The following is a 17,167-nucleotide window of genomic DNA, read 5'->3' on the forward strand; positions in this document are numbered from 1 at the left end:
AGGCACTTTCTCATGGCGTAGTTGTGCAGCACGCAACATGCACCGATGATCTGGCACACAAAGTTTGGGGAATACAATAGGGTCCCCCTGGACTTATCCAGGCATCGGTAACGGGACTTCAGGAGGCCAAATGTGCGTTCCACCACTGCACGGGTACGTATGTGTGCAGCATTGTAGTTTTTTTCTCCTCTGGTTTGGGGATTCCGGTATGGAGTCAGGAGATGGGGTCCAAGTGCATATGCAGAGTCACCTGGAAGGGAAAAGACAGGAGGATGTTAGTCGTGCATGTGCCCCTCGTGATGTCTGCATCATGGGGTCGGACAGTCATGCCTGACACCCATGTCAATCACCAACCAGCCAGCTGTCCCCATACACGTTCTGTTCAAAATCTGTTGGGATGTTGCTTTGACAGTATATGTAGCTGTCGTGGCTGGACCCTGGGTGTTTGGCACAGACATGCCTTATGAGGGCATTGGGCATCGGCTATCACCTGTACGTTGATGGAATGCCACTGCTTCCGATTGCGGTATATGTGCTCTGTGTCATGGGGGGGCCGTAGTGCCACATTTGTGCAATCAATGGCCCCCACGGTGCGTGGGAATCCTGCAATTTCGTAGTAATCCTGCATTGCCTTCAGCCGCAGATGCTCATGGGTGGGTCTGATGTCCAGTGGCTGCACTGCATGTGCACGATGTGTCTTGCTGGTGATGTCATCATGCAGGGTTGTGGCTAATTCTAGGATGGCATCAGGGCTGAATCTGAAGATGCAATACACCTCGGAATCACCCATGCCAAAGACGTCCATGCGCGTGCGGTATATCCTCTCCCGTGCCCTCCTACGAGTCGGTGGACCCATTAGTAGTGCTAGGACCACGGCTGCCCCTGGCATGTTGGCATACAGATGTGTTCTCCTGCAAGTGTGGTTGCTCAGCTTGCTCAGCTCGACCGTAACGGTGCTGCTGTAGCTGCTCTCCAGCTGACCTGTGCAAGTCTGGTGCAAAGATAATCCAGCTTTTTGATGGAATAACTTTAGGCCTGACGTACGACTTATGCGCACCGCGCGTAGCCTGCGTCGGGCGCTCTTGCATGCGTGAATCGGCGTATCTCCCTCATTTGCATATTTGAATAGGAAATCAATGTGAGCGCAAGATGCGTCAAGCGTAAATATGCGCCCGCGATACGCCGGCGTAGGAAAGTGTAGTCGGTCAGAGGAAGCCTATTTTCAGGCGTATCTTGTTCTGTGGGTACGGAACAGAAATACGCCAGTGCATATTTACACTTACGCCGCGTATCTGTAGATACGCCGGCGTAAGTCTTTCTGAATCTGGCTAAATGAGTCCAAACACAGGTGTAACCCTTCAGATGGAAAGCACCACCACCAAAAATGAAAGGAGGCTTACCAGATGTCAATGACTTGGAGGCATATACCTCCTAAGTCTTAAAAGGCTTATTGGTTAGTAGACCCGATGGGTATAGCTGGTCCTGGATCCAAAATAGTTGCTCAACATCAACGAACCGGGACATCAATGGAATGCAGAAGATGTATAACATGATTTCATATAGAGGACAGAAGCTCGGTATTCACGTAATCATGCGTAATAAATTGAAAAAACTTGCATAGCGTGATACCATTTAAAAGTATTGTTTTATATATATTAAAAGTGAACACTCACATTTAAGTAGTCAGGAAAAGGCTAATCGTATACAGGTACATGAGCGATACTTGTAGGTAGGTCCACCCGACATGTTTTGACTAATAAGTCGTCATCTGGGGTATGGACCCCCCTACAAACACATTGCTTTTAAAGATCTAATGACCCCAAATTGAATGACTATGACACCGGAAGTGAACACACAAATGTGACATCACTTCCCGGTTTCTGATCTAAAGGTCAGATAGCCAATTCTATCCGTAGTTTAAAAAGGGCATGTGTAAATATAGCGCATAATATCCGTTCTTGTTTGCGGTAATGGATGGCTTATGGTTACGGACTTGTCACCCAAGCCTCGTTATGAGAACGAGGCTGGATGCCGTCACTTCTGCTCCCATTCTGCATCATTCCTTGAACGTCTGTTCCTGTGTGTGGTATGGAGCTGAGTGAGGGGAAGATGGCCCCCACCCAGCTCTATACCATTGCAGGGCGGAAGCGACATCAAAACTTCACTTCCGCCCATAGCTCTCATGGGGACTTTTTTATTTTATTTACACTGCTCAAAAAAATAAAGGGACAATTTTGAATCCGAACTCCTGGGATATTGATCTGGTCAGTTAAGTAGCAGAGGGGGAGGGGTGTATACAGAGGGGGTTTTTAATTTCAATTAACAGCAAAGCAGCTGAAACTGATTAACAACAGGCGCACTAGATGGGCAACAATGAGACGACCTCCAAAACAGGAATGTTTTTTCAGGTGGAGGTGTCTGCAATTTTTTTCCCTACTTATCTTTTCTGACTGTTTTTCACTAGTTTTGCATTTGGCTAGGGTCAGTGTCACTATTGGTAGCACGAGGCGAGACTTGGACCCTATAAAGGTTGCACAGGCAGTCCAACTCCTCCAGGATGGCACATCAATATGTGTCATTGCCAGAAGGTTTGCCGTGTCTCCCGGCACTCCTCCATGCTCTCAAGAGCATGGAGGAGATTCCAGGAGACAGGCAGTCACTCTAGGAGAGCTGGACAAAGCCGTAGAAGGTCCTTAACCCATCAGCAGGACCCGTATCTGCTCCTTTGTGCAAGGAGGAACATGATTAGCACTGACAGAGCCCTACAAAATGACCTCCAGCAGGCCACTGGTGTGAATGTCTCTGACCAAACAATCAGAAACAGTCTTCATGGGGGTGGCCTGAGGGCCTGACATCCTCTAGTGTGCTCTGTGCTCACTGCTGGACACTGTGTGGAGCTCGATTGGCATTTTCCATTGAACACCAGAATTGGCAGGTCCGCCACTGGTGCCCCATGCTTTTCACAGATGAGAGCACCCCGAGCATATGTGACAGACGTGAAAGGGTCTGGAGGAGCCGCAGAGAACTTTATGCTGCCTGTAACATCGTTCAGCATGACCGGTTTGGTGGTGGGTCAGTGATGGTCTGGGGAGGCATATCCATGGAGGCACACACAGACCTCTACAGGCTACACAATGGCACCCTGACTGCCATTAGTTATCTGGATGAAATCCTTGGACCCATTATCAGACCCTATGCTGGTGCAGTGGGTCCTGGGTTCCTCCTGGTGCACGACAATGCCCGGCCTCGTGGCGAGAGCATGCAGCCAGTTCTTGGAGGATGAAGGAATTGATACCATTGAATGGCCCCCACGCTCACCTGACCTAAATCCAAAAGATCACCTCTGGGACATTATGTTTTGGTCCATCCGGTGCTGCCAGGTTGTACCTCAGTCTGTTTAGGAGCTCAGTGTTGCTCTGGTTCAGATCTGGGAGGAAATACCCCAGGACACCATCCGTCGTCTCATTAGAAGCATGCCCTGATGTTGTCAGGCATGCATACAAGCACATACAGTCTTTGAATTCAGCCCTCTGTAGGTGGATCATTTTAATTTCCATCAAATGATGTGCCATTTTTTCATTCCTAAGATATTACCCAGTTCATATCAGTATAGATATCCAGCATGAGATTTTTGCCCGTTGAGATCTGATATGTTTTCAAAGTGTTCCTTTTTAATTTTTTTGAGCAGTGTATTTTTTTACTTTGACTTTTTTTAATATTTTTTTTGCATTTTAGTGTAAATATAAGATCTGAGGCCTTTTTGATCCCAGATCTCATATTTAAGAGATCCTGTCATGCTTTTTTTCTATTACTGTCAGGTCACCTGTGGCCAGGTGACAAGTGCACCCTGTTGGGGCCAGGGATGCACCACAGGGTAGTGAACAAGATTCCCCAGGGCACGGAGTCTTAGACCCAGCTTTGTGTTCACCAGAGCCTCTAGTGGTGATAATGGCCTTCGCGGCAGCTGGATCTAGGTCGCGACCCCTGGGATCCCCTAGGTCACGCTCCGCAGGGAGAGAGGAGAAGCAGCAAGCAGGACAAGCCATAGTGATGGGTAAGCCGAGGTCAGGGCAATAGGCAGACAAGGGTAATCAAGGGACAGGCAAATGGTCAGGGTCACAGGCAAACAGGAGAAGTCAGGGACGAGCCAAAAACGGTACACAGGAAGGTAATCGTAGCACACTGCAGACAGGAACTTAAGCTAACAACACGGTTGAACAGCAAAGCAGACTAGCAGTGCAGTGGTTAATATAGGCTTCCTGGGATTGCCTGGGGTGGAGCCATACAGGAAAGAAGGTGATAAAAGACAGCCAGGAAGAGAGTCAGGCCTCTTATGAACACATTGAGACAGGTAAGCTGCCAGACTTTATTGCATATCCATGACAGTACCCTCCCTCTTATGGCCCACCCCCCTCCCCAGCCTGAGCCCAGGCCTAAAGGGAAATCTCAGATGAAACCTCCTCAACAGACGAGGTGCAAAGACCTCAGATGCAGCGATCCAAGATGCCTTCTCAGGACCAAACCCTCTACAATGCACAAGATTCTGAAGAATGCCTCTGCAGAGACGAGAATCCAGAACATTGACCAGAACCGAAGTAGAGAGAGGATGAGAGGATTTATTGAGGAACAAAGACCTTTTGGGAATAAGCAAGAAAATGAGAGGATCAACATGAATCTGAGGAGGGTTCCCCAGACCCCTAAAGATGAACTGGGGATCTAGCACAGGACCATCAGACTGGGCAGAGGTCAGAGGAACCCTGAGGTCAGGTTGGTTAGAAGGTGACATGACACATGAGTCAAGCTGGATAGCAGAAAAAACAGCAGAATGCAGAGAGCCCTGAAAACAAGGTTGAAGACCACACCTGGCTCAAAGTGAGGCGGTCTATCCAAAGGATGGATTGAGCCCCTTAGACAGGTTTGATTGGACGTAATAGTACTAGGATAAGGCAAGGTTGCAGAGGGTCCTGAACAAGAAAAGATAGGAAGCTCCATGGACATGGGCTGGACTGGCATAACTGATGCAAAGGCCGAGTGAATAGTCAGGTGTAGCGACTACCCGAATCGCATCACAAGGCATAGCGACTGCAGAACTTGCAGACCAGTTAGCCTGGCTGTGCGTTTTTGGGACAGACAAAGGTAACCTGTTATGCAAACTGGAGTGAATGATCGGCTCAGGTTCACAGGTGGGCTCCTCATTCAGAGTGCCACATGGGCTAGAGAGTGCATCAACCTGACTATCACAGGACACATCCTGGAAATCACTACATACAGTAGGAAGAGCAAAAGATACTGGGATGGTGGCAACAGGAAGTTTCTCTTTTGGGGCACCCTTGGGTAGGCAGGACGAGGAACAGGAGGAGCCCCAAGCCATGATCTGTCTAGTAGTTTAGTCAACGTGTGGAGAATGGAGCCGTAACCAAGGGAGTCCCAGAACAATAGGGGTTGAGGCCTTAGGTAAGACAAGGAAGGATATCCACTCCTGGTGAAGTGTCCCTACCGACATCTTAACAGGGAGTGTCTGGAAGCGAATAAGACCCCCCCGGGAGAACAGTGCCATCAATCGCCAAGACCACCAATGGCGTGGTGAGGGGCAAAAGGGTAAGTCTCATGGATGATGCGATTTCCCAGTCCATGAAATTACCAGCGGCTCCGGAATCCAGATATGCCGAGACCGAATGAGAAGAAGCACCAAGATGAAGGGACACAGAAAGAAAAAGACGAGAAGGTGATATTTCTGGGTCCAATACTCCACCTTCCAGGTGTATTGAACCCGAGCGTTTCTCCGGGCGAAGAGAGCAAGTGTCACGAAAATGACCTTTGCCCCCACAGTAGAGACACAGGCCCAGAGTTCTACGCTTAGCACGTTCCTCAGGAGATAGCCTGGTCCGACCCAGCTGCATGGGTTCCTCAGCTGGCAGGAGATGCTCCACGGGTCGAAGAGAGGGGAGCTCAGGCTGACGAAGGACCAAGGAATGCTGGCGTCGCCTTTCTAGAGTCCTTTCCTGAAAGCGAATATTGATCTGGTTACACAAGGAGATCACTCTGTCCAGATCAGTGGGAATGGTTCTTCCTGCTAATTCATCCTTCACTCTATCAGAAAGGCCATGCAAAAAGGTTGCGACTAAGGCCTCATTGTTTCAGCTCAATTCAGCTGAGTGGATACGGAACAGAAGAGCATATTGTCCCACTGAACGGGATTCTTGGCGGGGGCGTAAAAGGGCGCTGGCCGCTGAAGAGACACGAGCCGGTTCTTCGAAGATATTCCAAAAAAGTTTCAAGAAAACAGACATGCTAGAAACCACTGGATCATTCGATTCCCACAGGGGGGCTGCCCAGGCTAAAGCTTCACCGGAGAGGAGGGAAATGATATAGGCTATCTTAGCCCGATCAGACAGAAAGTGTTGGGGCAGGAGCTCAAAATGAATAGTGCATTGGCTAAGGAATCCCCTGCAGGACTTAGGCCTTGTACACACGGTCAGTCAAAACCGATGGAAACGGACTGAAGGTCCAAACCGATGGTGTGTGGGCCCCATCGGTCCGTTATCCTTGGGTCGAAAATATTAGAACTTGCTTTAAAATTCAACCGATGGACGCCTAACCGATCGGTCAAAACCGACGGTTAGTATGCAAAAGCATCGGTTAAAAGCCCGCGCATGCTCAGAATCAAGTCGACGAATGCTTGGAAGCATTGAACTTTTTCTCAGCACGTCGTTGTGTGTCGTTGGACTCGATCGTTTTTTTAACTGATGGTGTGTAGGCACATCAGTCAGCTTCATCGGTTAACCGATGAGAACGGTCCTTCGGATCGTTCTCATCGGATGGACTGATCGTGTGTACAGGGCTTTAGAGTCCCCAGAGAAACGGGACAAAGCTGGCAGTTGTAAGTAAATGCGACTCTGCGACTGGTGCGATAGGCGCAGCCGCTGGTTGTACTTAGGGTTGCTGATCCGGGGGTTCCCAAAGAGGTCTGAAGCTGATCAAAGCCGGGAGCCAGATCCTGTAGGAAAACGCATCACCTGAGCCTGATTAGCTTCATGCGTCTCGAGTCTGCGAACAATGCCCTGTAATGAATCTTCTGCGGGGAGCGGCACGTCGGCCGAATTCATGGCTGTTCAAGTGCACCCCGTTGGGGTCAGGGATGCACCACAGGGTAGTGAACCCTATGGCCGACTGCTGCTATCAGAGAGGAAGCGTGAACCCAAGATTCCCCAGGGCGCGGAGTCTAAGACCCAGCTTTGTGTTCACCAGAGCCTCTAGTGGTGAGGATGGCCTTTGCCGCAGCTGGATCCAGGTCGCGACCCCTGAAATCCCCTAGGTCACGCTCCGCAGGGAGAGAGGGGAAGCAGCAAGCAGGACAAGCGATAGTGATGGGTAAGCCGAGGTCAGGGCAACAGGCAGACAAGGGTAACCAAGGGACAGGCAAAAGGTCAGGGTCAGAGGCAAACAGGAGAAGTCAGGGACGAGCCAAAAACAGTAAACAGGAAGGTAATCATAGCACACTGCAGACAGGAACTTAAGCTAACAACACGGTTGAACAGCAAAGCAGACTAGCAGTGCAGTGGTTAATATAGGCTTCCTGGGATGGCCTGGGGTGGAGCCATACAGGAAGGAAGGTGATAAAAGACAGCCAGGAGAAGAGTCAGGCCTCTTATGAACACACGGAGACAGGTAAGCTGCCAGACTTTATTGCATATCCATGACAATTACAAGGGATGTTTACATTCCTTGTAATAGGAATAAAAGTGACACATTTTTTTTTATTTTTTTTTAAAGAACAGTGTAAAAATAAATGAGAAAAATAATTAACGCGCCCCGTCTCGACGAGCTCGCATACAGAAGTGAACACATACACGAGTGTGTATGCATATGTAAACGGTTTTCAAACCACACATGTGAGGCACCATTGGATCATTGGAGCAAGAGCAATAATTCTGTAACTCAAAACAAGCAACTTGTAGATTTTTTTTAAACGTCGCCTATGGAGATTTTTAAGGGTAAACGTTTGTCAACGAGCGGACACAATTTTGAAGCGTGACATGTTGGGTTTCAATTTACTGAAAAATTGGGCTACCTTTTTTCCAAAAAAAGTGCACTTGTAAAACCGCTGCGCAAGTCGGTGTGACAGAAAGCAATTTTATTCTCTAGGGTGTAATGCCGCGTACACCCAATCGGATTTTCCATTGGAAAAACCTTGGATGGTTTTTCCGACGGAATTCCACTCAAGCTTGGCTTGCATACACACGGTCACACAAAAGTTCTCTTAACTTTCGACCGCCAAGAACACGGTGACGTACAACACTACGACAAGCCGATTCTCTGCACCATTATAATAATTGTCCCTGTGCTTGTGTAATGTAAAAAATCTGCAGGATTGTACCAGCATAAGCTCCACTCAGCTGATTCCTCTCCTTTCTTCTGTCTCCATCTCACAGCTGCAGTAGGCGGGGCCGAGCCCTCCCGCTGACATCAGCCAGGAAGGATTGGGAGAGAGGAGAGAGAGACGAGCTGCCGACAATCAGCTGAGCGGCGGGAGCGGAACTCATACAGGTACAATCGTGCAGTTTATTTTTGCATTACACAGGGACAATTATTATAATGGTGAAGAGAGGATGGGAGAATGTAATATAAAAAATGAGAGCAGCAGAGGGGGGGGGGGGCAGGCACATTGCACAAGCAGAGACAGAGAGGGGAGGTGGGAGGAGGGGGGGAGAAGGACACAGGCGACAACAGATAGCACACTGCAGGTTGACGGAGGCACACAAATGGACCACGATGTCAGGGCTCAGCAGCCATGATTTTTGTGGTCTGTTTGCAGAGGGGAGGGTATAGCCAAGCAGGATCAGCCAGGTTTTTCAGGTGATACGGGGGTCCAAATGACACAGCACAAGGCTTTAAGGGAACAGGATCTGTATTTTATTTTATTTTTGTTGGGTTAACAAACGCTTTCAAGTTAAGCAATACCTTTTTTCACTTCTCAATGCATGTAAATACTCTAAATGCTCTATGGGAAATCTTGGTCAGCTTGACATGGGCACTGCTTACGAACTATAAGTTACAGGGACATCAAACTTGGGGACCCAGGACTGTGACGTGGTAGATTACCTAGGCAAGATGGCCGAACCCAAAATCGGATATGTTGTAGTCCGGCCTCCCTGTCACTTATGGTTCAGGAGCAGTGCCATGTCAAGAGCTGACCTAGATTTCTCATAGACACCAATGTGTCCGTACTCACGAATGTACATAAAGTGAGGGTACGTAAAGCAGGGTATGCCTGTATATCAAAACACATATATACCACAGTGCTATAAGAGGCTAGCTTGAAAATTAAACAAAACACTGAGGGTACTTTGATTAAATGGGTTTTATTGAAAAAAATATTTGAAGGAGACTGTATCTTACAAAAGCAAAGCAGCAAGGAATTACAATCAAAGGTATTTCAAAGTGATTAATTAACATAGCCTTGTAATATTCTGTTTGAGGATAACATACCAAGTATCTCTAACCAAATATTTAGGACAGGCTACTTTAACCACTTGCTTACTGGGCACTTAAACCCCCTTCTTGCCCAGACCAGTTTTGAGCTTTCAGTGCTGTCACTTTTTGAATGACAATTGTGCGATCAAGCTACAGTTTACCCAAATGCCATTTTTTCACACAGATGGCTTTCTTTTGGTGGTATTTAATTGCTGCTATTTCTTTTGCTAAATAAAACAAAAAAGGACCAAAAACTGTTTGTTATAAAATTTTGAAAACATTTGCGCTGATAAAGCTGCTCTGATGGGCACTGATAGGCTGCGCTGGTGGGCACTGATAGGCGGCACTAATGGGCACTGATGAGGTGGCACTGATAGGCACTGGTAGGTGACACTGATAGGCCGGCACTGATTATGAGACACTGAAGGGCATTGATGGGTGGCACTGGAGGACATTGATGGGTGGCACAGTGGGCACAGAATATGCAGCCACGGCTTTCTGTATGAGGGACCAATGTCCTTCTGACAGAAGCCGGTGATCAGATTACCGATCTTCTGTTTACATCACGTGATCAGCCGTCATTGGCTGACAGCTGATCATGTGGTAAGGGGTCGGGATCGACCCCTTACTCGGAACTGTGATCAGCCGAGTCTCATAGACTTGGTGATCACAGAGCATGCCGTGCTCAACTCGCAGGGACGCGTTGACAGCGCTTGCTTGGGAGGACGTCCATGGACGCCTGTAGCAGTCTTGGCAAGTAGTTAAAAATGTTAATCGCTCATGCCACTGTTTATCTGTAAATTAATTTCTATAGATAGACATGCGTATTGTTAAACCAGGTGTGTAGCACTATACTGTACATAAATCTTTTCCAAGTCAAGTCTGTTATGGACATTTGAAAATACTGTAACTGGTTTTGTATAGTTACTCAGAAAATCTATTGTACTATACTCCTTTTCATATGCTTTTGAACTATCAGAACACCTCAAATGCAAGTTTTAAATATTAAAGCAGTGTTCCTCCCCCAAAAAAATATAATTAAAAGCCAGCAGCTACACAGTGGCTGGCTTTTAATAGTAGGACACATATCTGTCCTGGAGTCCAGCAATGTCAGCACCCGCAGTTGATGTTTCCATCAGTTGTCGGGTGCTGCAGCCGTCATTGCGGGTAAGGGAACCCGGCAGTGTAGCCTTTCGGCTTCACGCCGGGAACCCTACTGTGCATGCGCGAGGCCCGCTCCTCTCTCCTACTTGCTTGGCAGCCAGGGGAGGAGGAGGGAGCCCCGCCGTGACATCACAGGCCACAGCCCGGACTCCCATAAGTGGGAGAGGATATTTGTCAAAGACGGGTATCCTGTCTCCCCCCTGAAAGGTGCCAATTGTGGCACCGGAAGAGGGGAGGAATCAGATGAGCGAAATTTTATCAATTGTATCTCCTGTATTTTTTTTTTTTTTTTCTTGAAAGCTTTTGTGTATGTATGTGTTAATAGGTGCATTTATATGTTGCTCATGTGTTGGCATAGAACCATTAACTGTTTTTTTCTTTTCTTTTTATGCTTATTTAACCAGGGCACTCACAAGTCTTCAGGTGAATCTCTCCCTGCTTACGAACTTAAATAATGGCATGTATTTCAAGTTTGTGCTACTTTGTTACTGTTTACCATCTGGTATTATGATATATTTTTCCAAGAAAAGTGACAAAAAAGTAGCTGGATAATATTAAGATTTAAGTATGTTGAGAAATCACTCAAACACAGACCTGGATGATGCCCCACATACTTTACGCTCAGATCTATGCAGTCAAGGGATTTCAATACCAAGACCATCACACCATTCTTTGACTCGTATATCCAATGCCTTAGAAATTAGCCAGTCACCTAACGGAGTTTTCATTCATGAGCCACGCAATAGCCAGTGCCCCACGTCGGACACACAGACACCTTGTACAAATATTATTTGTAATGAAAGTTCATGCTGCACGCCTGTTCCTTCAGAACTCCCCAGCAATCTATGTACCACCAATCAGGAGAAATATCAGCAATCTTCTGATCATTTGTGTCTAACAAGCAAGAGAAATGAGGAGGAAGTCTCAGAAGACAAGAACACTGATGGACATAGTTATGTGCATAGTTCTCAAACCTTTCCTGATCCACAGAATTCAAACCTTCAGAACAAATGCATACATTATCTCTTGGAGTAACCATTCATAAAAGCAACCCCTTTTCTGAGCAAGAATCACATTTATCTAACATATTTTCGTGTCCTGATGTGCTTCCATCTTCTTCTGTTTATTCTTCAGACCAGTTTTTCAGTTTTGTAATTTTTCATGCCCCTGAAGACCAGGAGATAGCTTGCAGGGTTTGTAATGTTTTAGAACACCATGTGGTTGGGAAAGGTACAACTTTTTGTGAGGGGTTTGAGACTCCAGGAGTTAATCCTTTAATGTGTCTTGAAAATGCAGTGGAAAACAGTGCGTATATTGTACTTTTGCTCACTAATGCTTTTTTGAAAGCCACATGGACTCACTTTCAGAGTGCTACAGTAATGATGAATTCTATATACAATCCTGACAAATTGTGGAGTATCATTCCTTTTTATCCTAAATTAAATAAACCAAATGGTAAGATTCCAATATGGATAAAAAACCTGATTCCCTTGGATGAAAGCTCTTGTATATTTGAAACTAAAGTGCGTAACACATTCAAGAAGGAAGAAATTAAGAAACGGAATACATTGTGGGAAAAAAAATTGAGAAGAACTACATCAGATTTTCAACAACCACAAAATATTTCCCTACAATGTTCGATGAGTGATGCCACTGCTGTGTTGCCACAACAAACCCAACCTCAATTTGCTGTATTTCATGGACAGACTCCAGTTATTCAGATCAGCCATGCTGGGAATGTGCAGATAGGGAATCAAAACACCATGAACATACAATTTTCACCAAATGAGCCACAAATGGTTTGGGATACAAACATGTATCACGATGCTGGGAATGAAACTCCAAATTGAAAAAGAGAAACGTGTCTGAAAGTGTTAAACATACAAAAACATTGTAATGACTTTTTAAATGATTTGATTTGTTCTAGTCTTGGATGATAAGGGTATTGTACTTTTTACAATGTACCTAAATGATTAGCCTAAGCAGCACAGGAATTAAAGCACAATTCAAGACATTACGTTGTTTGCTGTTTTGATGTTTAGTGTTGAGAAGGGTTAGAATTCCTGGTACATTTTTATTTCTTATTGTGAACCCATTTGGAAATTTTCACATCCTCCCTGTTACACCAGGGCAAAATTGGTAATGTAACTGGAACAGGAAGGCACATACAAAAACATACGCTTCTTTTGTGGCTGTTTTTACTTTCATTGAAGAGTTCCATTGAGAACTAAATGTCCTGCCATGGTGGCAAATTGTACTTGTAATTCATAATTTAAAACAAACTGCTTTTGTCAGCCAGAAGAGCCTGCTTACGCTGTCAGAAGAGGCAATGGTTTGAGGGTGTGGGGGAGTCTACTTGTATTATGTTACAATCTAAATAGGGAAGTAACATCATCTAAAAGGTGAAGTTAGCCTTAAAATAGTATTAACCCCAAAAAATAAAGGTTAATTGAAGGAAAAAAGTAAACAAAAAGAAGAAAATTAATGTAGCCTCTACATCTATGGATTGGTAAACTGCAGTATATTACATTGTGAGTATTGTTTTTTTTTTTATCAAATCTTTGTTTTATTATAATAATTGTGAAAAAAAAGCATGGTAGATATAAGGGAACATACTCGAACATATGTGGTGTATAAGTGTAGCACTCAAACAATATGATAAATAACACAATAATTGCATCCAAAAATAACATAAATAGTGATCACTCACTATATACAAACAATATATGTACAATACATAGTGATCGCTCACTGTGACAAAACTGGTAAATATATTATAAAACAAGAAAATATAAGTCCAAAAAGGAATGTGAATATGATAAAATAATCCCACCACGTGTCACACGGATGTCTGGAACTCAGACTCTGAAGTAATTCGTAAAGTGATCTTGACTTCTGATGTAAAACGTGATGACCCGCCATCGGTAAAATTGCAGGCTTACCAAAATTTAAATCTCTATGAGTCAAACAAGCATGAATGCTGATATTAACAGCTGGAGTGTCCTTGTAGAAAATGGATCGAAGCACCCGATCATCAACAGAGGCTGGTTCAACCAAATAGGAGATGAGCAGTGATGACAATTGCACAGACTTGCCCTCAGTATAAATCAATGATAAGGGGAGATGGAGAAGGAGAGAAGAGGCCACATAGCGTAATCTCGTTTTAAAATGATAAAATTTAATGAGCAATTGCACTTGCATGATGATGAAATATGCAGCGCATGTATGTATACAGATAAGGCGGCAGTTGAACATGCTTATTAACCACTTCAGCCCCAGATGGATTTATTCCCTTAATGACCAGGCCATTTTTTGCGATCCGTGCAATGTTGTGCCCAACAAATAGTTTTCTTTTGGTGGTATTTGATCACCTCTGGCTTTTATGTTTTGCGCTATAAACAAAAAAAGACTGGCAATTTAAAAAAAAAAAAATTAAATTTCTGCTATAATCCCCCCCAAAAAATGTATTCACCAGTTTAGGCCAATATGTATTCTTTTACATATTTTTGGTTAAAAAAACACTAAGTGTTTATTGATTGGTTTGCCCAAAAGTTATAGCATCTGCAAACTATGGGATAGAGTTATGTACTTTTTTATTGGTAATGGGGGCGCTCTGTGATTTTTGGTGGGACTGCGACATTGCGGCAGACAAATCTGACCCCAAATGCCACTGGTCCCCAAAAAGTGTCATTATTACAGTGATCGGTGCTAAAAAATACACTGATCAATGTATACATGATATGTTAACAATAGGAGCGATCAAAGGGTTAACGGTGTTCCCTAAAGTGTGTTCTAACTGTGTGGGGGTATGGGCTTACTAGGACAACACAGAGATCACTGTTCCTGATCACTAGGAACAGCAGATCTTAATGTTGTCCCATCACAATGGGGATTTCCACCATGTTTACATAGGCAGAATGGGGATCTGCCTTTCTTTACCTCAATCGCGACTGGCCGGCAGACCTGCGGGCAAACTCCCATGCTGCGCAGAGGGCGCTTCCGGTGGCGTGCGCGCACCCACTATATCTTATGCACGGACCAACGTATGGGTATGCCGGTTCACGCAGCCGGGCCGCCCTGCTGCAGTATATGTGTGGTGGGCAGACTGGAAGTTGCTAAAACAATGCCTCCAAAGGTATACGGTCAAAATAAGGGCTTTTGCCACAAACCTATATGGACAAAATTACGAAATTTCATAGTAACAATCTATTGCAGTAAAAATAACATGCCTTCATGGATAACATATATACAGTTGCAAGAAAAAGTATGTTAACCCTTTTGGAATGATATGGATTTCTGCACAAATTGGTCATTAAAATTTGATCTGATTTTCATTTAAGTCACAACAATAGACAATCACAGTCTGCTTAAACTAATAACACACAAAGAATTAAATGTTACTATGTTTTTATTGAACACACCATGTAAACCAGGGGTCTCAAACTCAAATTACCTGAGGGCCACAAGACAAGTTTCCATATCCCATGGGGGGCCGCATGCAAACTTTCAAACTTCAAAAACAGTACTGGTGTCAGCGAACGCATTATTAACCCTGACCACTACACTGCACACTGACCATTACACTACACTACACACTGACCACTCACCATCAGGGTACAAAGCCACGCACATCAGGGTACAAAGCCCAGCACATCAGGGTACAAAGCCCAGCACATCAGGGTACAGGGCACATCAGAGCACAGCACATAGGGGTACAGCACAACAGGCCACATCAGGGTGCACGGCACATCAGGGCAGGGCATATCAGGACAGGGCACATGGCACAGTGCAGTACATGGCACATCAGGGCACAGCACATCAGGACAGGGCACATGGCACATCAGGGTACAGGGCACATGAAACAGCACATCAGGGTACAAAGCCTAGCACATCAGGGTACATGGGGCACATCAGGATACATGGGGCACATGGCACATCAGGGTACATGGGCCACATCAGGGTACATGGGGCACATACGAGCACACCAGAGCACATGGGGCACATGAGAGCATATCAGGGCACAATCAGGGAACATGGGGCACATCAGGGAACATGGGGCACATGAGAGCACATCAGGGCACAGCACATCAGGACAGGGCACATGGCACATCAGGGTACAGGACATGGCACATCAGGGCACAGCACATCAGGACAGGGCACATGGCACATCAGGGTACAGGGCACATGAAACAGCACATCAGGGTACAAAGCCCAGCACATCAGGGTACCCCATGTACCCTGATGTGCTGGGCTTTGTACCCTGATGTGCTGTTTCATGTGCCCTGTACCCTGATGTGCTGGGCTTTGTACCCCGATGTGCTGTTTCATGTGCCCTGTACCCTGATGTGCCCTGTCCTGATGTGCTGTGCCCTGATGTGCCATGTCCTGTACCCTGATGTGCCATGTGCCCTGTCCTGATGTGCTGTGCCCTGATGTGCTCTCATGTGCCCCATGTTCCCTGGTGTGCCCCATGTTCCCTGATTGTGCCCTGATGTGCTCTCATGTGCCCCATGGCACATCAGGGTACATGGGCCACATCAGGGCACAATCAGAGCACATGGGGCATATCAGGGCACATACGAGCACACCGGGGCACATGGGGCACATCAGGGCACAATCAGAAAACATGGGGCACATGAGAGCACATCAGGGCACATGGGGCACAGCACATCAGGACAGGGCACATGGCACATCAGGGTACAGGGCACAGGATACCCTGATGTACAGAGCCCAGCACATGAGGGAACATGAGGGTACATGAGGCACATGAGGGTACATGAGGCACATGAGGGTACATGAGGCACATGGGGGTACATGGGGCACATCAGGGCACATGAGAGCACATCAGTGCACATCAGGGCACATGAAAGCACATCAGGGCACAATCAGGGCACAGGTCAGCATTTGTTGTTTTCTTCAAAGGCAGAGTAGCGCAGGAAGCGTCTGTCATAAGTTCACTTGTCTCTCATGTCACACTGCTACTCCCCGGCAGCCCCCCTCTCTTGTCCATCTCAGATGATGTCACAAGCAAATGGGGATGGAAGAGAGGAGGGGCCGCCGGGGAGTAGCAGTGTGACATGAGAGACAAGTGAACTTATGACAGACGCTTCCTGCGCTACTCTTCATGCACCTCGATATACACTTCCGCGGTACCTGCCCTGCCGCGGGCCGGTACTTTGAGACCCCTGATGTAAACATTCACAGTGCACGTGGAAGAAGTATGTGAACCCTTGGATTTAATAACTGGTTAAACCTCCTTTGGCAGCAATAACTTAAACCAAATGTTTCCTGTAGTTGCAGATCAGACTTGCACAACGGTCAGGAGTAATTCTTGACCATTCCTTTTTACAGAACTGTTTCAGTTCAGCAATATTCTTGGGATGTCTGGTGTGAATCGCTTTCTTGAGGTCATGCCACAGCATCTCAATCGGGTTGAGGTCAGGACACTGACTGGGCCACTCCAGAAGGCGTATTTTCTTCTGTTTAAGCCATTCTGTTGTTGATTTACTTCTATGCTCTGAGGGCGTTG

At 46.1% G+C, this 17,167-nt stretch overlaps 1 protein-coding gene across 8 annotated transcripts in view; it reads left to right on the forward strand.

Annotated features, from left to right (window-relative positions):
• LOC120910613 (TIR domain-containing adapter molecule 1-like) overlaps positions 1 to 12,655 on the forward strand; it is a 50,933-nt gene extending 38,278 nt beyond the window's left edge. For 4 of the 8 annotated variants that reach the window (XM_040322371.1, XM_040322398.1, XM_040322391.1 and 1 more), the window contains exons 2-4: positions 8,433 to 8,547; positions 11,043 to 11,586; positions 11,679 to 12,655. In XM_040322371.1, the coding sequence (XP_040178305.1) occupies positions 11,206 to 11,586; positions 11,679 to 12,488 (1,191 nt within the window). In that variant the 5' untranslated portion in view covers positions 8,433 to 8,547; positions 11,043 to 11,205 and the 3' untranslated portion in view covers positions 12,489 to 12,655. The remainder of the gene's footprint in view (positions 1 to 8,432; positions 8,548 to 11,042; positions 11,587 to 11,678) is intronic. The other 4 variants (XM_040322378.1, XM_040322412.1, XM_040322405.1 and 1 more) reach the window with 1 other exon arrangement.
• Positions 12,656 to 17,167: the final 4,512 nt, after the last annotated feature.

Source organism: Rana temporaria, chromosome 1, assembly GCF_905171775.1.
Source record: "Rana temporaria chromosome 1, aRanTem1.1, whole genome shotgun sequence".
Taxonomy (NCBI): Eukaryota; Metazoa; Chordata; class Amphibia; order Anura; family Ranidae; genus Rana; species Rana temporaria.